Genomic DNA, 23,046 nt, shown 5'->3' with positions numbered 1-23,046 from the left:
GATTATAGGGTACTGAGTGCATATTGATAAGGGAAAAAAATGAATTTAAATGATTTTAGCATAAGGCTGTGACGTAAAAAATGTGAAAAAGTGAAGGGGTCTGAATACTTTCTGAATACATTGTGTCTAAAACAGTTTGAACATGTGTTTGTTTCAGAAATGTCCGTTCTCTCACCCATGAAATTTCTGGAATAAATCCTCTGCTAAAGCATATGCCTCATTGTGTTGGCAAATTCCTCGACACCACTGACAAGTGCTAAATAACAGTCTGCGCTCCCTTGTGGGTTGTGGCTTACCCAACAGGCAAACAATGAACGGCCTACTGGACTGATCATTCACTGGCTGATTAGAATATGAACGGGGTGAGGTGCGCAAGGCAAGACAAATGATTATCAAAGCAGTCATACACACGATCACTGCACATAGCATCACACAGCTCCACCAGAATCCCTGTGCTCACCTGCACTGTAGAACCGGTCCAGTTTCTCCCACATGGGCTCATCCTCACGAGGAAGATTTGAGAGCTTGAGCGGTTCATAGATGGAACCTGTAGATGCAGAAATTTAATTACAGTCTGTCTCACAGCAACTGGTCCAACACCTATGTCACGCACCTTCCACTGGGTGCTTCTCTGGTCTTTTTCAGCTTTCGGTCACAAATTTACTTAGCAGACAAAGTGATTTGCTAGATATTGCACTTCTTGGTGGCAGCAGTAAATAGAGCTGTTTGTTTGTAATCAAAGAACCTGGATTTGTATCCACCTCCTGCTGTAATACTCTTGATCAAGGCAGTTACCCTGAACTGATGAAGTAAAATTTACCCAGATGTATAAACAGCTAAATCCATGTACCTTTGCACATTTCACTAGAGGCACTTGACCAACACCCTTCAGGGTAACTTTGGACCAAAACCTTATGTTGGTACAGGCATATGAGTTGATTAATAAGATAATTTCAGAGCTCAGTTCAACACATGAAAGCCTTCACATGTCTCTGAGTGTGTGGCTGACCCGATGGTATTTGTAACATAAGCAATGAAATGAAGACCTTTGATGGACAGAAAGCCAGAGGACTGAGTCAGTAGAAGAGAAAAAGTGTAAGCTGTTTTGAAAAGAACCTCTCCACCACGCCATCTGGTGAACAGGGTCTCCTCCAGCGCCGCCCAGATGAGTGGCAACAAACAAACAAAGTGCAAACATCCGCCAAGGTTTTGTTCTCTTTGGTGTTGTTTTTGTTGTTAAAATTAGATTGTCACACACAACATCGACAAAACCATCAATAAAAGTCTTATCATAAAAGGCAGACAGAAAAAGGATGGTGGAGGGGAAGAAGGGGAGAAAAAAAAAAAAAAAAACGCAAAATAATTAAACTTGTAACCAGTTAATTCCCCCCTCCCCCTTATGAATGGTGTAGCACATTTCAGAAGAACTGCACTTTGTGGAACCAGATTCAGTTTAGACACATTTAAAGTTTGGGACAATTTGCATTTTAATGGGATCAGCCATGGGTCAATACTTCAGGTGCTGAAAATTCGCGTAAGCAATGAAAAATTACCATAATTTTCATCAGCTTTTAAGGAGCAGGGACAAAACCAGGATTTTTTCCAAACCAGCTCTGTGAAAAGACTGCAAATTCACTTTCTAAATATATGATGTATTCTCTTCCGTCATGGTGACGGATTTTTTGTGGTTGCTAGGAAACAATTTAGAGAATAAACAAACAATCTATGGCAACCAAAATGGAGAAGAGAGAGACAAAGAGAACTGGTGGGGAGCATTTTGAGACCCTTCATACCACTCTTACTGTTTGTCGAAGGCTCCCTGAAATCAGACATTTATTCTGGCATCGTGTTCACGCAGCACCGTGAGACGCTTTATTACCTGTAGGGCTTGTTCATTTTGGACTGTGGGGGGAGAAGGGAGCTGAACTGGCAGAAAATCAACCACAAGCCAAAATACTAAAAAGCATTTCTGAGCCAGAATCAGGCATTCTGCACAGTTTCATTTTCCATTTGGGATTATAAATAAATAAATAAATGAATGAATGAATGAAAAAATAAAGAAATAAATCTTCAACAACAGATGGAGGGATCACAAGTATCATCTTGGAAGGGAGGCAAGTTTAAATAATCCTGCTTTTAGCGCCCAAATTGCAGCATTAGTTTAAGGGCCAAATAAAGAGTCTGTCTGGGTAAATCACCAACTGCAGATGTTTCACATCTGGTTTGCCACTATGATTTATACTTTCCTGGAAAAAAAAAAACTGTATTCTTTCTGAATCATCCTGAACTACTTAAAAATCTGGTACGAGTGTTTAAATATTTATACAAAAAGAGCTCTGGATAGGTTCCGGTTTGATTTTTTGCATGTTTAAAATACTATAAGGGTCAGCAGGTGGCGGACTAGTAAAGGCCATTGCTTTGCAGTAAAAGAACCCGGATTTGAATCCCAATCCTGTTGTAGTACCCTTGACCAAGGTACTTGATATGGTAAAAAAATCCTTTGTTGTAAAAATGGGTAGACCATTGTATATAGCTTAATATAAACACATAACATTGTAAAGAAAGTAATCAGTAGGTCAGCTAAAGCTATAAATTCAATAATACGGCCGTGTCACGGGTGCAAAACTGCCACAATGGGGTGAGGATGTGCAAGTCCCAGAATAGTGTAAAAAAAAAAAAAACCTCACCAAGGCAACCAGCCTTGTCCCAACCCCCAACAGCTATTATTGTCCTGCGAACTGAACTATAATTTATCAACAGAACAGACTTGATACTTTCACAATAAGCCAACACAATTAATGCCGGAGAAGCAAGTATTACGACAAGCCAAATACAAATCTTCCCAGTAATTTCTAACAAAGTAAATAACCTTACGGTAAAACCGCTAATCCGCACGCATATCCAGTATGTGATAAAGGTGAAGCAGTTTGCAGGTATCAACAGATCTATAAGTGTACCTAATCTACATCTGTGAGGCCTGAGGCTTGGGAACAGCAAGGCAGTTTAATTATTATTGTGCCATACACAGCTCTTAATTAATCATCATCATCTTCACATATCTACGTAGCAAATCCGCCAAAGGAACTGTTTGCAGAAGAGGAACAGCTAACTGAGGTGGATCGTGAATCGGAAATTGGGGGGGCGAGCTGTTCTTTAGCAGCAAGTTTTTCTGCAAATGTTAGCATGCGATACTTGTGTATCTAAAGCAGAATCTAAGAATGTTATAAGAATGGCCATCAACAGCCTCTTACATACCAAATCAGTCAAAGGTTTTAAGTACACACGAAAGAAACTAGTTTTTTTGAGATGTCCTTCACCAGGTAGTTCTTAAACAACTTTGAGGCATTTTGGGTTCTTGCTGAAGAATGAAGGACTCTCAAACTAGCCTTAGGGAATGTTGCACTATTCCTTATGGAATGTTGCATATGCTATGAAACATGTTGAATACACTATGCATATTCCTTATGGAATGTTGTGCCTCTTAAGTATGCTCTGATATCTATGCTGGTTGAGACTGACATGAACTCTGTCATCCTCTGACATGCGCTAGCAAAACGCCACACATCATGATGCTGTCACCGCCCTGCTGAAGACTGGGAACAACACAGGCACAACCCATGTGCTTATCCTCTCTGTGTCAAACACTCAGTGTTTGGACACAGATATTTTACATTTTGGCTAATGAGTCCATAAGACTGACTTTCAGTCCTTAGAAAGTCAACTTTCTGTTTCTTGGCATCACTGGTTTCCAGCAGGTCCGCTCAGTTCTGGCTAATACTCTACAATGACCAAGAAGACATTGTTGGTTGGATCTAGATGGCCTCATTATATGCAGGCATTTAGTGCCTCTTTGGCTTCATTATTATAGGATCATTGATTCACTTGGGTTTTTCCATCTAAACCGGTCTAATGCATGTCAAAATGAAGACCAGAAACAGCATGGGACTGAAATCTAGTGAGTGGGAGAGTCTGACCTTGGGCAGCTTGACTCCTTAGCTCCCCAAACTACCCTTCCACAAGATACATTATTCCAAAATAACCGCCCCTCAGCTCTGAAGAAATGCTGCACTGGGGATAAGGATGATTCCTCAGGATAGGAACCCACTGTGCCACATTAACTCTACAGTTTATTCAAACGGAAGCCCACATCTCTGAGGAACCAGTGACCTTCCATCTTTGGAACCACGCACTTGGAGATGATTTCCTTAGGCAGCTGTTTCAAAAGCACAGGTCCATTTGTGAAGAATGCGGGAGAGAGCAGAAGGACATGAGTGCCTTACACCCACACACCACTCATGCATCCGCCGCCTACACTCCTCGTGCCACTGAACACACAAACGGGTGCTTCGCGGTTTGGCACAGTGCTGTGGTTAGGGTATCCAGTCAATTAAAGTCGTATTCAGCTTCTTTCTCTTGACGCTAGATGCCCAAAATGCCAGCTGAGCTCTGCACACTGTCTCCCTGCTACTGGTCCTCAGCTTTACCTCACAGTCTGGACAAATGCCTGAGGACAATGGCTCTGGAGGGCATCACTCTGCTCACTAATCATATGTGATGTTGATGTCCCCTTTTTGTCCTTCTTATTTTTCAGATCAGTGATGATACAGTGGCTTGTGAAAGGGGGTCTCCTTCTGGGTAATTATTCCTAATTGTTTGCAATAATGCCTGCAGCGGAATGGTGTCCTGTCCAGTGTGTACCCTGCTTGCCTCACGCCCTATGCTCCTGGGATAGGATCTGGATCACTGTGACCCTGCATAGAATAAGATGTTATTAAAAAATTTTTGCAATAATACCTGACTATGTAAAAAAAGAAAAAACATATAAATATGTTTGATACAAGAATTCATGTATCTTATTTCATGTATCTATTTCAAGGTCAAAAGTAATCCTCTGAATTTTTCATTCTAGAAGATCAGAAGATGAATTTAAACACAGATGCACCATAAGACACATTTAAACATTAAATGTCATTAAATCTAGTTTTTTAAATTAAACCATTGCTTTGAAACCAAGGAAGTGGGGTGGGGATGTGAGTGCAGAGCACCTCGGGCTCGCTGACCACTTACCATGTCGGTCAAGTTTTTGACAGCCGTGGCGTTCGGATGCAGAGGTGGCCATTTTCGAAAGGTGCACTTTACGGTAATCGTCTTTCAGACACAACTAAGAAGCTACTGCAATTCACAGAAGTGTTAGTAAGCCATTGCAGCCATTACAGTCACAATCAAGGCGGAATTACACAGCAGAGCTCATATTGGCAGGTTAATCCAAACAGACAATGTATTACAGCATGTCAAAAAGTCAATGAATGGCTGATACCTTAAAACAGCACGTCTTTACATTGAAATACAATTATACAGTTTGATTCATCATGCAGTGCATTGGTAAGGATGATGATGAAGACATAGCTAACTGCCCAAAGGATAAGCAATATTGTTATATGAATTCATTTGTTTATTTGTTCAATTATGACAATGAGGTCAATGAAACCATGGGTGTGTATGAACGGACGGACTCAACACTCAAGGAAAAGGCAAATGCTAGTTCGTCTTTGTCAACAGACATGATCTCAGACACATGATCAATGAGCCATGCTGATGCTCAGCATCCTACACTACCGCATCCTCCATGCCCTCAACAGAGGACAACTGTGTGGGGAATAAAACCTTCTCTGATACTTTGTTGACCACATCACCGAAAGGCTAGGGACTTGGAGTGAGTGGTCATCAGAAAAGCTTCATACTTGCAGAGGCACCTGAGAGATGATGGTGCTCAACCTATCGCTCAGTTACAGCAAATATAACATCCCTGACAATTCAATCTGTCTGTACTTTCTGGAAATTGTTTCCGTTTCATCTTCCCACCCAAATCGGATGAGTAGTAAGACTGAACCTACCTTAGTTGGGGCAAAGGATGGAAAGCAGAAAACTGAGTTTAAAACCCATTCATTCCTCAACATTTCTCTGATCTACAGCTTAAATTCAACAACCGTTGTCAAAGTTGTCTGAGCTTCGAGCAAAACAACTTCTCCCTCCAGCCTCTTTGTCTTGAAATATAATCTTCTCAGCGCAGCTCCTTATGAATAAATGATGAATCTTAAAGATGTCCTTAAATAAATAACCAAATGAGGATGGATGCCAACTGAGACCATCATGCTGGAACATGTTCATTGTGGCAAGAAAGACACATAATGTGTATATGCAAAACCCGTTAAATAATTTGGAGCACGAGCATCATTATGGGGTGAAAGTTATCTGCTGCAGGGCTTAAAATAGTGTTGACCTTTATATGCAGAGCCGAGAGACCAGCCCGACAGAGGGGGAGGGGCGGGACTTCCACACAGGGCTCAAAACCTCAGTCAAACAGTGCGACCAAAAGACGTCTTGCGAAGCACGAAGCGGTGCACAAGCTAAACCAAACAAAGACACCGTGCAAGTCGTTAAAAGATCAAACCTGAGCGCTTGGATCTCGCTTTAAACTCGAGGAGCTTCCAACCCACATCCGCCAGGGTGGCCATGTTTACAAGGTACACTGCCCAGCGGCACTGTCGTAAAACACGGATCTGCTTGTTGACGGGCACTGTCGCAAACACGAAAGTTGTGTCGCGATTCAGCCTGAGTGAGGCAAATCCGAGCTAAAGTGTCTGCGACTTCCGAGGCGCAGAATCCAGTTAACACATCCTTGAAAATTATTTAAAATATCCTAAGCACGTGGTCTCGGATGTTGTCCTCCCTCGGTGTCAATGTATCACGAGAGTACCTTTAGAACAGGTCGGATATGCTTGCTAAGCTGCCGTAAAGCGGCACGCGGTGGTTCTCTTCCTGTTGTAGGCGCAGCACGGCAGCAAAGATGTGGCTCGGATGCGTTTTTGTTTTAACGGTAGCGGTGTGTTTTTGTCAACCGCCGCGCGTCTTCGGCTTGCAGGACGTGACGGCGGACCTGTTCGGCTCGGAGTTCCATGGCACCGTGGCCGCGTTCGGGGACTTTAACTCCGACAAACAGACGGATATTTTCATCATCCGAGAGCGTCAGTACTGCTGAGCTGGACTTTAGTTTACTCACTTACTCACTATATTTACACAGTGTAATTACATTAAAATACGCATTGTTAATATCATGCTGGAATGTGCATTTTCAGTGACGTCGTGGTTCTGTGTTAATATTTCATGTGTTATGAAGGGAATGTGGCATTGTCACTGTGTCGTGTGACTGTGTGTGTGAAGCCTTGCCTTGTGTCTAGTCTACTAGTTTTCCACTCGACCAGCAGTGTCTAGTATAACTTTAACGGTGGGGAACGTTTGGGGCCTAAGAATCCAGTTTCCAGTCAGTGTGTGGTGGTCCTCCCAGGTTGGGGGACACACCCTGCTGCTGTCACTGAGGGCCCCTCACAAGGGTCTTCATGATTGTCATTATTGTCATTACTGTTTACATTTCAGAATCTGAATTGGTGATATTCCTGGCTGACCTCGCAGCACCTTACTTCAAACTCAGAGTTCGACTGCCCAAGGAGCTTTTTGAGTGAGTGCCCTCCACTTCCCTCCCCTGTCATCCAAACACAAACCCTGATCTGCATACTGGTAGAGCTACCACCTCTCGCTCAGAAGACCCAGGTTGAAACCCTTCTTCCTAGGGCAATACATCCTAAGTCCTTTTGGAGAAAAGCAACAGGCAAATAAATAAATTTAAATGTCTGATTTCCCCCCCAGTGATGAAGTCATCGATGGTGTGGTACCTGGGGACTTTGATGGAGACTCCCAGATGGATGTGTTGCTCACCACCCACCCCAAAAGCAAGAACACTGAGCAGAGCTATGTCACCATCTACTGGGGCAACAAGAATCAGACCCTGGGTAGATATACCCTTAAGACACCCTCTTTTTCTGGCTTTAAAGTCTCAGCACTTCATTTGCTGTTTTATTTCTCAGATTATAGGAATTCACTTTAAATAGGGAAGTAGTAAAATAAAAGTTTTCGATCTTTTATAAGGTTACAGAGCAGTTCTGTCGTGCAACTAAGCAGTCATAAATATGTGACAGCATTGTCCATGGCAGCTTCCAGTGTTAAGTAGTTGATTTTACAATGATTTACCCATTTGTACAACAGTAATCATCACCTAACAATAATAAGTAACTGAGTATTGTATGTAATTTCAGTTGTTATATGTGGGCCAGATGGTAACAGTGTTAAGGGCTGTCACCTTGCAGTCTTGAGTTTTCCTCCTTCCAGTTCCACTCTTGATATTGTATCCTTGGTTAAAGTACCGCAGTAAGAATACTCTGCTATATAAAAGGGTAAATTATTGTTACATATCTGAAACAATAAAGATTGAATAAATAAAACACAAGTTACATGTCTGATGTAGGAAGTTGCATGTCAGATTGTCTTGGACAAAGGTATCAGTGAAATGAAGATTAATAATAATCATTCTTGAACACAATGTCCTGTATCTGTACTTTATTAGGCTAAAGGACTGCACACAGGATATGTACAGTCCTTGATAAATGTAACTGTTGGTGTGAAATTACTTTTTTGTATTGTGGTGGGTATTGTTGTGTGCAATCAACTGTTCATAAACATTTAGCATATTTCTGTGTTGACAGATAAAAGCGTGAAGACTGTCCTGAATAAAACTTTTGTGGACGAGCCCCTAGTTATGGAGTAAGTACCACATGCACATTCATTGGGGAAGAGGAGAGAATCTGGTTGTTGCATTCCTTTACTTGGTGTCTCAGCGACCTTTACATACAGAGGAAGTTGTACAGTGTACCGATTTACATGTTTAGCTTTGGTGGTTCTGTTCTGAAATGGGCACCATGAAGTGGAGAAGGGTCTTAGTTTGAGTCTCAGCTGAGAAACTGCTTTTGTGACAGAGCTTTTATGTGAAATAAAACCTAAATGGTATGCCATGTAATTTGGCTTGGATAGAGGCGCAATAGCGTATGAGGGGTTCAGTTTTTTTGGATTATTGCTGTACTGGGGATGCAGTGTTCTGCTCATTTCTTGTTCAGTGGGTGGTAATGAGGAAGAATAATTTATATCCTAGCTATGATGATAATGCTGTCTGAATGGCTGTCTCCCTTGTGTCCACTCAGCTTCGATGGCGATATGATTCCTGACATTTTTGGTACCACTTCAGTGTCTCCCCCACAAGTGTGCTATCTTAAGGGAAGGTAAGGTGCCCTTCTGAAGAGTTGCACCAATCTCTAGAGAGAGAAAGAGTTCATTACCGTTTGACGACAATGCAATGACGTATGATTTCCAAATAACCTTTTTCCAGGCTGCTGTAAGTGTGATTTTTTTTTTTTTTTTGAATGCTAACTCTCCATTACATTGGGTACTGTTTGTCTGGTAGAGAAGGTCAGATTAGTGGCAGTTGCACAGTGACTGAGTCTAGAAGTTGCTTTAAATTTGTAGAAAGCCCTGCACACTGGCCTGCAAGTGTGTTTATTATAAGATAAAAGCAGCGGAAATTTTTTGATTCTGAAATAGTGACATGCATGTTGTCAAAAGGATCAGTTGTCATGGAGTCTTGTTATTGGTATACATTTTCCCACACCTGTTTAAGCCTGTGAATGTATATTTTGCTTGGTGTACATAGTAGTTGGGGAAAAAAAAACGCAATGGTCTTGGTTTAGGAATGTTGTGTGGCAGAGCGTTCTGGAGTCCATCCCCAAGATGCGCATTCCCCATTCCCATGCCTTCATTGATCTCAACAAAGACTTCACTGCAGGTAAGGAAACTCTTATACTTCACTGTTTTAATTAGGAGCTTGTGTTCCTTTGACTTGGTCGCAAGAGCTGCTTTGAGCTGACGTTATACTGAAATTCTCTATTATTGTTATTGATGTACCAAAGGTTTTATGTTTTTCAATAAGAACAGATCCTGTATTTTTTGGTCTCAGAGAATGAATATGAAGGATTTTGCATTCTACCTCTGATTGAGTAGTTACAGCTGTGATCATTCTCCTTGCACAGCACCCCCTAAAGGGTTTGGTGTCAGACTTATTGTGTTGCTGCATTGTGTTGCTGTTCCTGCTGTCTGCTCTCTTCCATGTTTCCCTAATGTCAGGGTTGATCAGTGATAGTGGGATCTGCTAAGGTGATCTTTGATTGTAGGAGGTAGTTACATTGTGGGAAAAATTAAAACTGTTTCATTAGATGGCAACATTTGGGTGGAATGTAGATGGCGTTGCATTGTTGCGTTCTAGGGCACCAGGGAAATTAGTAGAATGTAGTATTTAGAACCACTGCAGTACAACTTGAAAGATCCCAGTTTACATATGTACTACTGCTCTGGTATCCTTGATCCAGTCATTTACCATATATTGCCCCAGTAAAAATACGTATGGTTTAAAAGGACAAATAATATTATTGTGTGAATTTTTTTTTTTTTTTTTTTTTTTAAGTATATATGTAAAGTTTTTAATCCTTAATTTGTGTTTGAGACAGCTTTTTATTTTTGGTGTTCCATTTCAAAATGTCGTGGGCCATTATGAGTAAAGATAAAAAATAGATTATTACCTAATGTTGGTACACCTTTTAACAAACTTAATTTCTGGTCTTTATCAGAAGTCTCTGCAGTTCTTTGTGGAATTTATGGTGTACAGACCTCATTTGACCGAAATGATTTCATTCGGTGAAACTGGTGATCATTTTTAATGTGTACAGACACCTGATGTGGTGGTTGTCATGGCCTTATGACAATCAGCTGAAAGAAACCTTATTTATGATAGGTAAAACCTTTGTATGGGTCAGTTTGATGATAGGGTTAAGGTTAGGAAACAACGTCAAGGTTAAACTTGATATCGTCACAAATTAAATAAAGCATAATTTAGCTCCATGAATACTGGCAAATATGTGAGTAGCCAGTAGTGTTAATCGCTGAATGATATATGTAACATAGGAGGCATTTTCTTCACTGGGGACGTGCATTAGATAATCGAAGGTGCCTTCACACCGTCCAACGGGTGGCACTGGCAATTGTGTGTGGTGCTTTCTCTGGTCTCACTGACCTGTGCTTGAATTAAACATTGTTATGCGATCTGCCAGTTCCTTCAGAGTGACAAATCAATGCCAAGTCGCATGTCGTGGATATAAGTCACGTTTTCTTAATTGTTCTGTCTTCAGGTTGCTTCCCTGAACAGTGCTACCTGTAGGAGTGAGTGGTGAAGTTAGTGTCTTGCTCCTTGGTGCATTGCAGTTTAATGTCAGGGTCTCCTAATCCTGGTGGAACTCTGTGCAGTTTTCTACCTCAATTCGCCCTCCTGACCAGCTTCATAACGAGGGAGAAACTCAAATTAGGTTGATTAGTGAAATAAGGAATTTAGTGGAGTAGTTGGGGGCTGAGGTAGACCTAGAATCTTACCTAGAAGGGACAAGTAGAGGAATCATCTGAAGAAGTTCTGCTCAACAGTTAATAGTGAAATGTCCTCTGCAGATGACAGGTGGAAGTCAGTTGCAGCGTCACAGTGTATAGTTTGATGCTTAGACTTGTTGAGCATTAGATCTTACCATCAGTGCATCCATCATGGCAGTCCATCGTTGGTCTCTCTCTGACGCATGAAGAGCATATGACCGATAAAAATAAAAGCACAACACATCAATAGATTGAATTGAAAACCATGGTAATCACTGTCTTCCCCTGGGCTCCATTGTATATGCAGCTGAGCTCTTCATTAATTAGGCTTGATTAAACTGCTGATTGAATTCCGACAGCAGTTCGACATTATAATCTGTTTCGACCAAATTGGATGTTAGATATTTTGGTGCTGTTTGTGAACGTCCAATGTAAAATGTAAAATAAATAATGGGATTTAAAATTTAAATAACGAATTTTTCATGATTAATCATCTGGAAACAGCACCTAGACCTTGAATAATTTTGGAAGCAAGTGATTGATTAATCTTAAGTTACCTGCTACTTTGCACTGTGTCTTGGGAAACAAATGAAAGAGGTTAAATCAAATCAAGAACATATTAGCACTTTTTATTAGCGATAACATGTTACAGTTTTCGTTCAGATGCAATTGCTTGTAATTGTTAATAGATGTGGCCTCTGGATCAGTGTTGGGTAATGACCCAGTCAAATCTAATTAAGAGACCGATGGGAATGAAATACACATCATGTGTCCCAGTCCAAAATTAAGGAAGTGTGCCTTAAAAACCTGATTAACTATAAATGTTCAGCATTGTGGCGGGAGGACACAACGAGTCTGACCATCATTGTGTGTATACACACCCTCACCACTCCTTTGTAATTCCACAATTTTCAGCCTCACTGATTATTTCCTATTTTCTTAACCAGTGAATGAATAAATCCATTTCATCCTCGGGACTTGTCTCCTATAGTGTTTCTCTGCTCCCCAGTGCTAAACTCCACCTTTCAGCTTTTTTTGAAAGTCCTTGGAATAAGGAGGTGCTGCAGACGTCTCCATGTGCAACCTGGGTGTAATCCGGCTGTGTGCTTACAGGGCGGTGTGTTTAACTGGGCTGCTTATTAATTATTAAGCTGCTGGTGAAGTGTTGATTTTACTCCCACACACCATCCTCTCCTGGTTATAAATTTGTACATTAAAATTCATACAATGAGCAGCGTACAGTTGCTTAAGCAGGCAGGTGTGTGGGACAACACAACGGGAGGAGCTGATTTGTGGCCTTTGTGTAGTTTCCTGGGGGAGTGTGGCTGTTTGACAGTCCCATCGTGGCTCATGGGTATTCCGCTTATTTGTTCAATGGTTGGAGTAATTTCCGGGAAAAAAGGGGCATTTTGTAGAATGTTGTTTATGGCCAAAACTTGATTTTAAGTGTTTTTCAGCAGTTTCTAACTGAGTCAAATCACCCTTTCAGTTGTGACCTGGAAGTTTTCAGCGACTTTCACCAACTTACACTGGCCATTACACAGTATGATGCTGCTGCGTGATTCCTGACCTGTGGAGGCATCCTGTTTTTGTACAGCCCTCAAAGTTTTATCGCCAGAGAAACGCAGACTGGTGCCCACCTGGACGTAGCCTGCTCCAGCCTGAGTCCTGGTTTCCGGAACCATCTGGACAGCGTCCTATCGCTGTGGATGGCAGCAGGACACTCGCTGATTGGCAGCAGTGAAGGGAAGCGCGCTCTAAATCTCTGCAGCTGCTGAACTGAGGATTAGCAGCGCCAAGCAATCAGAGCGGGCTGGCACAAGGTAGCAGGCATTGGGGTAGGGGCAGTGACCACAGGACCAGTTGGAGTTTGTTTCCTTTGCAAGACACGCCCCCCCCATCGTCCGGGATACTGGTGCTTGTTTGAGTGTGACGTTTGGTCCTCTTCACATAACTCCTCATACCACAGTGCTATCTTCAGTGGCTTTCCAGTCACACCTTCAGGGCCAAGGTTATTAGCATCCAGTAGTGGCCAATAAATAATGACAGGGAGGTGTCGGGTCTCATTGTGCTCCAGTTCTGGCAGATAAAGTGTGTGCTCTGCCTACAACCTTCTCTCTTTCAAGGGTATCACTGCTTGTTAGTGTCCACACATTTGTGTATTAAATAGTAAACTAGTTGCTTGTTTTTCTCATTAAAGAAAGTGGGTTGGAGGTGTGAATAGGTACCAAAGAGGCACCAGGTAGGGTAGTGGTTAGAGCTGTTGCCTTTTGATGAAAGGGTACAGGTCTGAATCTTAGCTCCTGCTGTAGTACCCTCAGTTGTGGTATTTAATCTGAATGGGTAAAGTACAATTTATCCTGCTGTATAAATTAGTAAATCAGTGTAAGTGGCTTTAGTGTACGCACCTCACATTCTGAGTAACCTTGGAGAAAACTGTCAGATAAATGTTACTGATTTGTTCATTTGTCTGACACTTGAGGCAAAGCAACTTACAATGTTTACACAGCAGGGTAATTTTTATTGTATCAATTCAGGGGAGGTACTTTGATAAAGAATACTACAGCAGGAGGTGGAATTCATACCTTCATCCTGTGATTCCAAAAGCAGTGGCTCTAACCACAACACCAGCTGTTGCCCCAAGGTAAATATAATGTTCAAGGGTAGAATTGCGGAGGGGGCGTGGCGGGTTTGACCGAGTCCTGCTCTCTGGTGGGTCTGGGGTTCAAGTCCCGCTCGGGGTGCCCTGCGACGGACTGGCGTCCCATCCTGGGTGTGTGTCCCCCCCCCCCAGCCTTGCACCCTGTGTTGCCAGGTTAGGCTCCGGTTCGCCGCAACCCTGCTTGGGACAAGTTTCAAACTGTGTGTGTGTGTGTGTGTGTGTGTGTGTGTGTGGGTAGAATTGCGGTTTCTCTCCCGGAAATCACACCTAAAATGAGTACCCTTTTTCTGCACCTGAGTGCTGCGGGCTCCAGTGAACCTCCTCTCGTGTTCCAGGAACAGTGTGTCGTTGCTAGAAAAAGCACTGCATAGAGAGTGATTCCGTGCGTGGCGTTCACAACCTCATCGGCTGCCCCTTGTTGTGTCAAAAGGCCCCCCGTTTGGCGCCGTGCTCTTCGCGACTGCCGTCGAAGACTCTGAAATTGCTTTGTGTCCGGTGTCAGGGCCTCATTTCCGCTCTAAATGAGTCCGTCCCCTCTCACCTTCTGTATCAGTGAAATAGGAAGTACCTGTCTCCCATGTGACGTCCCACTCAAGATTTATGGGTGGGCGCTTCATACCTGACCGAGTCACGCTCCCCTTTGTTAGGAAGGGCCATAAGGAATTACTGGAAGCTCTCACAAACAAATAAACTCCACTTCGTCCGTCTGACAGATTAATCCGCACATTAAGGAGTCCAGCTCGCAAAGCCAAAATAACAAACCTTTCGCGCACCAGTCAATGTTTAACATGCAAATGAGCTGGGCACCTTTCCCTCTCAGAAAATTGCCCATAGCGCAATGTGGAATTTTCACCAGTATGGGATCTCTCTGGAGCCTGTCTTTTTCCACATCTTCGTAATGGTCCTGCAAAGTCCAGGCTGAAGTAATTTGTTTTATAAAAGGTAGTAATTCCAAATAATTGGGTAAGTCATTACACACAAATATGCACTTGGATATTGAAACTGTAGTGTGGTCTGTTGCTAAGCAACTTAGCATCGAGGCGCTCCCTGCAGGTACCAATTAGGCAACCTTTTTTTCCCCCTCTTAAAAAGACAAGTAAATAGTTGGAGTAACGTTGGGCAAACAGATCTTCTGTATGAAACGGTTACAGGAGCGGGAGTTCATTAAGGGATTAACTCTGGAGTGGGGGCTACGCAAGAGGATGTCGCTCAGCCTCTAGGCACCTGGAGTCAGCTGCTGCTTTCTTAAGTGTTCAGTGGTGCAGCAGGTAACACTGGTGTCTCACAGAGCCATGAGTACATACAGCCATAGGTTTGAATCCAGCTCAGTACGTGGAGAGTTTGCAACATGAAGACGTGCAGAAGACACCAGTAGTGAACCACTTCCGTACCGTCTCGTACAGTGAACATAACACAGGTGGTCACTGTGAGGTGAGATTGACTCCATGGCACTTCCCCCTACAGGGCACCGTGTGTGTGTGACGGTGCATTAATAAAGTTACCCAATTACTCTCATCTTGCTCTGCTGTGTTCACTGTGTCTGAATGAACATTCAGCATGTCAGGTCCAACATGTGACCAATAATGTGTTCAGTTAACTGTTTATTTGCTTGTTATGTGCAGAAGCTGTGTGTTTCTCAACTCACTCACTGCCTGTTCAAAACTGCCTGTTTTAGTATAGAGTCATGGCTGGCACTGCACTCCAGATGGGACCAGGGGCATGTCTAACGCCCCCAGGAGATATGATTGGCCCCCCAGTGCCATTGGGCTACAGTACTGTCAATCTGACAGTGCTCAACACTATTGGATCAGAGCGCTGTCAATTGCTGCTTGATTTGCGAGGCGGAATCACAGAACCATGTTTTTCAAGCAGGAGGAGAGAGATGACTCGACCATAGACCACGTCTCTGTTCATGGTATGAACACACTCAATTTTTTGAAATATGTGGACTGGGGTGTTGTCATTCTTTCCTGCAATAATATGCAGAGGTGAACTCCAGATAAGTGACAGTAGTGAGTGATGTAGCCAACTGACGGCAGAAGGCTATTGAAGCCTCGACTGCCCTAGTAAAGACGACCTTCGTGGGTAAAACGGCTTCGAAAGCTCCCAAGAGTCCCATTATAATATTACGTAGCTAGTTAGTTTAGCTAGCGTAACTATAACACACTAGTGAATAGCAGTGACTTTCCCATGTTATTCAGCAGTAGTGCATCACCAGATAAATAAAAAATAGACAAATATTACTTTATCGGTTCTTCCCGTTGTTTTAAAGATTAAAGGCACAATCGCTTTTCCTAAAGAGGCTACAATAAAGTGCTAAACACTGAAGTTTGGGGCTTTGTGAAATGTGGCCCTCCCCGTGCTACCTCATTTAAAAAATTCTGGAATCGCCCCTGGATGAGACAGCAGCCTGTCATTGGGTAGCCTCACGTGCACACACGAACTCAAATGGCTATGGTTCATCACTAATCATAGATTGTCCTAGCCAAGGAATGAAGGGATATATCGCTTCAGTTTTCCTTTTGTTAATTTTGAATGTGTTCCTCTGACCCTGATGACAAATACTTGATGGTCTTAATGTAGTAAAGATCTAAAGTGTGGGAGTCACTTCTTTGTGGGCCTCAACATGTCCACTTATCACAACTGTGTGTGTAAAGGAATTTAAACATGTCCTCACTCGGGTCCAGTGCGAACTCTCGTTTGAGACGCGGTTGTGAGCAATCCTTATCGACACAGCAGAACTGCCCGGCTAGAGTCCAGTTGTACACACGTTTCTTAGATATTCCAGAGAGACCCTGGAGCTATCGGACTCCGCTTTACTTTACCGCTAATGGGGGTGTGTGAATGTGCTCCTGAGAATTTGATGGAAACTGTTCTCCTCTGCTTTCACTAATAGGTTCTGTTCTCTTCATTTGCCTGCTGACCTGACAGCATGGTGAGCTGTGTGTAAGTGTGAATAATGGAGGAGCGTGCAGCACTGTGGCTGGTAAACATTTTGCTGGCATGAAATAGTAAGAACAGATTTAAATTATGAAATGTTACATAAAATATATGTGAACAGGATTAGTAGGTGACGGATAATCTTTGGCTCCTGGAGCCATGGTGCCGCTGAGGGCGGATGCGTGGCCTCCAGTGCGAGGCATGATGGGAAGTGCAGTGCAGATGCTTCATCTCATAAGGACATTTTTGTATTTACTTATTTAGCTCATACGTTTCTCTAAAGTGACTTAGTGTTAAGTTACTTGCAATTATTTACCTGCCGATACAGCTGGGTAATTTTACTGCAGCAATTTAAGTTAAATACCTTGCTCAACGGTATTACAGCTGGAGGGTGGGTTTGAGTCCAAAGGCAGCAGCTCTAACCACTACACTACCAGCTGCCCCAGACTAATGAGAAGCACTGTGTGTTAGTACAGCGCCGCCCTCCTTGTTTCATAATTAATAACAGCAGTTAACAAAGAGTGACTGAAATGGATGTCCATTGAGCAACAGAGCTTTGGGTTGACGAGTGAGTGAGTCTGTTACGGTATCTCTTCTGTCTTTGCATGATCATGATTAGTTTTCACAGCAGTCGGAGGAATGCTTTGACAGTTTATCACACCTGTGCAGGTTTTTCCACACCTAGAGAAGTGCACACAGTCTAAACACTTCACACAGGTGCTCCTTAAACAGACGATGCACAGTACACGCTGGTGAATATCATAGAGGCTTGTCTCCCCATTCTTGATTGTGCTGATGTGGCTGTGAAGATGTTTGTACAGAGGTGATATGAGAAACATGACCGAGGGTTGGATGAACACCGTAGTAATGAGAATCCATCTACTTCACCACTAATCTGGTTGCCTTCATTTTCATAACATTATTCATGTTGATTCTCTTGTTGTTGTCTATAATCATCATTTGTTAAGTTCAGTAACTCCACAACGTGACATGGACTGTATGTGGCACTCAGCCTTCATGGTGTGACAGTGCTCACGTGGCCCTTGGTGCAGTGACGACTGTGCCCGCTTAGGCTGTGTTATCTGGCATGGAGGGCAACAGGATGATGAAGGAGAGGCAAAGGGTAGGAACAGTGCGCCAGTGGTCTCCATATGCTGCTTTAAATTGGGTTAGCATGCTTCAGTGACCCCCTGAGCTGACTGCATCTCAAGCTGGTGACCAATGAACCAATACCTCATAACATGGCGACCGCAGATTGTCCCATAGTTGGCCCTACAGCAGATACAGCAACAACAGACAGATGTTAGCATAACTGTCGGAGAGCTCGACCACAAGGCATGTTGGAGTTTGAAGTGAGTAGTAGGGAGAGCAGGTGGCATGTGTTTGAAACTATTTCCTTTCACTGGAAGGTGCAGAGTTTGATTCCCTTCTCCTGCTGAACAAAGTTTGATAAAAAAAAGACACTGAACTGAAAGAGTAACAATTACTGTGCTATATATATTACGTAATAGCTTAGTGTACATACTTAACACTTAACACTTTCCTCCAAAGAAGTTTTATCAAACAATAGTATTGTGAGTGGAGGCAGAATTTGTATACCCTTTAACCTTTTCACCAGGTGAATGAGTGATGTGAAGAATTCTGGTCCACGTCACCACCTATTTTCCAGCCAGTGACACTTCCTCTGTGGCTCAACATGCTGTTTCTGGTTAAGGACACGCTCTTTGCTGTCCCACAATGCCACAACTCCATAACACATTTTCAAGAGGTCCAGGGAAGAGAGCAGGAGGGAAAAAGCAATTGATCACTGTAGAAGAGATGGCAGAGAAACATCAGCCTTTTTTTTATACACACATACATTCACGCACTGCAGATGCCCTCGTCTCCAGCTGTATGCTGTAGCTGTCCGGTTTTCCTCATTACCGTTACTCTTTCTCTACCCTTCCTCTCTCTAACCCCTGATTTGAGACAGTAGCAGTCCAGTAGATAAAATTGAACACCTGACCTTTGAACTTCGGCTCCCTCCATAAAATCCAATTTGGACTTTCTCAGTTTGGATTCTACTGCCCCTGTTTCAGCAGAGGGGGTGGGTTGATGGTGGAAATGCATTGGTTTTATTCCCTGTGACCCAGGCTGTCTGGGTCCATGAGTTATGGTCTGCTGGCAGGCTAACTGCCTAACAAATGAGCCTTTCCAGAGTCATTGGGCACTTAGGGAGGTGAACACGGGAATGGAGGTTGCAAGGCTCTTGGCCAGTGGTGGAAGAAGTGATGAAATGGGACGGGTGATGGTTGAACCCTGAAGCTCCACGCTTCAGTGGGCACTAATACACTCTCTGGGAAGAGGATTTCAAGGTTTGTCTGTGTTTCCTCATCCTGGAGCAATCTGTGTGAATCAAGGAGGTAGGGGTAGAGGTCAGGGTCTCAAGGGATTAGTAATCTTCTGAAAAAGGAAATCTGTGCATGAGCCTAGTGATGCTGCTCCACTTTTGTGCTGTGACACCAGTTACTGTACCTCATTTACACTGTTTCAGTAGGGTTTTGGGTTTAAGTCCTTTTAAGAGTACTTCATCTGGTGGTTGGACAAGCACCCCATGATGGATGTTTGCAAGTATCCAGGAGCAGGTCTTCTAGTCCATAAAGAAATCTTCTTGAGAGAGATGTAAATTTTAAAATTTTCTTCCTCTGCAGTCAAGTGACTGAATTACAGTCGCTGTGGATGCAACTGCTCACAAAGAGGCTCATGGGAGTAAGACACATGGTGAATAATTACCAGCTGCTCATCATTGGCTTCGGTATTGATTGACAGGGAGGTTTTAAGTTTAACTCCCCTGAAGTGTCGGCACAGCATTAGCTGGAAGATGGTATGCAACAGCGATGCAACTGATAAACTGAAAGATAAACAGGCACTGCTTTAAAAAAAAAAAAAAAGTTTGTCTTGTGTTGTTATTAGCACAGTTATTTTTAAACAAAAAGTGGCTGAACACATAAGCGAATGGTATTTGTCCACTGATGGGGGCTGAAGACAGTCGCATGTCCTGTGAGCAACTAGTCCATTAGTCCATTAAGAAGCTGCTGCCATTGCGCAGCTTCACTTGTTATTTTCAAGCCCTTAGCACTTACTGCTAGTTTTGAGTCGATCCCAGTAATGAATCAGTCTTTTGCAAAACGTTTGGGAGGAATGAAATTCCCTTAGAGTTATCAGTTTGCTGTTGCGTCAAAGCTAGTGTGTGTGTGTGTGTGAGTGAGTGAGCAGGAGAGTGGCCTGGCTGAGGTCACCGGCATGTTCAGTACATCCTGCAGCCCACAGATGTTGTATTTAGACTTTGCCAATGTTATATCATAACCTTAATTTTTCAATATAAACTATATTTTAATGAAATTAAAATATTTCCCTCAATGTTTGGCTCAGAATAAGGAATATTTATTACTGTCCTGGTTTCAATTTAATAATGATCAGATTATGCAATTGCCCAGAGTCCAGCCAAAAAAATATAATGTAAGAAATTCTTGTTTAATGCAGCAGCCTTGCACTCACCTTTTAGCAGGGGGATTCAGCACCTTAAAATAACATGTGAAATGGGAATGGACTGATGAATAAATAAGGTTGGGCTCTGAAGTCTTATGGATCTGCTGAACCTTGAAGATCCCTTGCCAAGTCCAGGGATTGATGGGAAGGCAGTGGAGTTGAGTCTGCAGGTGGGATGGGTGTTGTCAGGAGACAACTACCAAAATCCCCCAACCTTGATTTGGCTTGCGTTTAGCCTCCTGAACATTACCACTTCCCCGCTTGGTTTGGGAGTTGATTTCTGGAAGGAGGTTCCATAGTTAAGGAAGTGGTCATGAACATAAGGGCCTGCTTTTGTGCTGTTTGCTCACATTTACATTACATATATTAATTTAGCTAACACTTTTCTTTAAAGCAACATATAATGTTAAGCTACTTACAATTATTTACCCATTTATACAGTGGGGGAATTTTACTGAACCAATTTTTAGGGTACCTTGCTCAAGGGTACTATAGCTGAAGGTGGGAATTGAACCTGCGACCTTTGTGTCAAAAAGGCAGCAGCTTTAACCATTACACTACCAGCTGTCGTCAAATGATATTGATTTCGAAGGAAAGCTGATGTCTGTCATCTGAGGCAGTTGGAGAAGTTTATCCTCATGACCCCACCCCTTTCCTCATCTCCAGGCACCTACACAGCAGGTTATGGAGGAAAGCTGCCACATCCCATAGCCTAGTGTTCCCCACGCAGGGGCTGATGCCACCAGCCGAATTTCACTCCCGTTTCCTCATTAGAATTAATTGTGAAGGAGCCGAGGAACAGTTGGACACGCGGTCCCACACTGGTCCTGTTGACCTAGATCGCTTCTGGCACCATTCTTCTGCCGCTAGGGTGGTGTACTGAGGTTGCGTGGCAGGTTTTGTGTGATGAATGCGGTTTCTCACCTAGATAGCAGTCATCTGAAAGTGGTTTATTATAGTGTGCTATTATCAGTTTAGTGGCTTTGCTCTCTCAGCAGTGTCTACTTTAAATACTGAGTTGATTTTGACATTCTTTGGGAGCGAGCTGGTTTCCAGTCACGAAGCCTTTGCAGGGGCCGTTGTCACAAAGCAGCGAGGTTCACCAAGCACTTTGACCATGAGAAATCTTCACATCAGTTAACTTTACCTTCACTGCTTGTACCGCAATCTCGATGTGGGTTCTGGTGAAGAACTCAAAAAAACAAACAGAGAGCAACTCAGTGCACTAAGGGATATTATAAACATCATCTTTTTGCTGTGATTTCGTCGAACTCCTCCAAGGTCTTGGTGTTAACATACGTCTTTAATGAGACAGAAATCTCAGCCTGTGTTAGGGTCTTATCTAAACCTTCTCACTTATGTTTTAATGCTAGAGTTTAATTTGAAATTTTCATGTTGCAAAGCAGGCCACATATGAAACAGGCATGAGGGAGGTCTCTGAGGATCATGGGTGATAGTGGGGCACCAAAGAAGTGGGACAAATGGGCGGTACTAGGGTTGAGATTGCATACAGTATGAGTTTTATGGTGTGATCCTGAGAAATGCTGAAAGGACATCAGACAATCAGTATTCAACTAGTCACTTGTTTTTAAATTTATTAATTTGCTTTCAGTGTGACCAACAAGGGCAGAATTTAGTGTCATAGAGAACTATCCACAGACTTATTTTTTTGTATCCCCAGGTCTCCATCTGCTATACCCTGTCTCATTCAAGCTTTGGATTGATTTTTTTAATTAGCCATGACACTGATGAAGGCATCCTGCCGCAATGCATCTATCCTTTTGCAAAAAATATAACTCTCTGTAAGCCTGAGTGTTCTCTTCCATCTTTGCTTTACTTTCGTACTGTATATACCTGGGTTTTCTGAGCATCAAAACCCTAACTTGATTTCTACACTGAATTGAGTGCATCTTGTGTTTATTTAATATGAGTCTATCTCTCTCATTTGCTTCCGTTACAAGAGCTCCTTGTTAGCGAGATAAAGACTGCTGGAATCCAAAGAGATTTGAGATGAATTCTACAAGTATCTGCTTTCAACTCTTCAACACTTCCAGATGTCTTGTTCCGAGTTTTGTCCATTTTGTCCTCCTTGCATCTACCCCGCCCTCCCCACCCCAGTGTGACTGCTCCCTGTTACGTAGCCATCCGTTGAGGGATTTTTCCGGCAATATAATTAAACCTTGCATGGTCATTGTACATATGGATCACCATGTGCACCTCATTATATTAAAAAAAAAAAAATCACATCCAGAGTGGCCATGATAATGTCATGCTTTTGTTACTATAGCAAAAATAAGGATATTACAATATATGTGATTGAACAGTAAATCAATTAAGAACCAGAAGTAAATGAAAAAAGCAAGAAAAAAAATCATAATTAAGGAAATAAGTCTCACCCACATCTTTAGAAGTGCTGAGATTATATAAACACGATATTAAAAACGAGAACCTTTCTTTATTCTTTCAATGCAACTCTATCTAAATGATTCAGACCTTTATTTAGCAGAGGTAGTTAACCTTATGCATGTTACTTATTTATTTTTTCATTACATTTCACTGACATG

General features: G+C 42.6%; 2 protein-coding genes across 5 annotated transcripts in view; one reads left to right on the top strand and one right to left on the bottom strand.

Moving 5' to 3' along the window:
- phkb (phosphorylase kinase, beta) overlaps positions 1 to 6,529 on the bottom strand; it is a 67,895-nt gene extending 61,366 nt beyond the window's left edge. For 2 of the 4 annotated variants that reach the window (XM_018758147.2, XM_018758146.2), the window contains exons 1-2: positions 6,452 to 6,529; positions 461 to 547 (exon numbers count right to left, since the gene is read on the bottom strand). In XM_018758147.2, the coding sequence (XP_018613663.1) occupies positions 461 to 547; positions 6,452 to 6,515 (151 nt within the window). In that variant the 5' untranslated portion in view covers positions 6,516 to 6,529. Of the gene's footprint in view, positions 1 to 460; positions 548 to 5,067; positions 5,173 to 6,451 lie in introns of all 4 variants that reach the window. The other 2 variants (XM_018758148.2, XM_018758149.2) reach the window with 2 other exon arrangements.
- A 115-nt stretch (positions 6,530 to 6,644) lies between these two features.
- Positions 6,645 to 23,046, top strand: part of itfg1 (integrin alpha FG-GAP repeat containing 1) — an 88,518-nt gene continuing 72,116 nt past the window's right edge. Inside the window, exons 1-6 of the mRNA XM_018758157.1 lie at positions 6,645 to 7,025; positions 7,435 to 7,516; positions 7,705 to 7,847; positions 8,598 to 8,655; positions 9,090 to 9,167; positions 9,633 to 9,727. Coding sequence (XP_018613673.1) covers positions 6,848 to 7,025; positions 7,435 to 7,516; positions 7,705 to 7,847; positions 8,598 to 8,655; positions 9,090 to 9,167; positions 9,633 to 9,727 — 634 coding nt within the window. The 5' untranslated portion in view covers positions 6,645 to 6,847. The remainder of the gene's footprint in view (positions 7,026 to 7,434; positions 7,517 to 7,704; positions 7,848 to 8,597; positions 8,656 to 9,089; positions 9,168 to 9,632; positions 9,728 to 23,046) is intronic.

Source organism: Scleropages formosus, chromosome 1, assembly GCF_900964775.1.
Source record: "Scleropages formosus chromosome 1, fSclFor1.1, whole genome shotgun sequence".
Lineage (NCBI taxonomy): Eukaryota > Metazoa > Chordata > Actinopteri > Osteoglossiformes > Osteoglossidae > Scleropages > Scleropages formosus.
The sequence above is the reverse complement of the archived record's forward strand: the minus strand, read 5'-3'. Positions and strand labels throughout refer to the sequence as shown.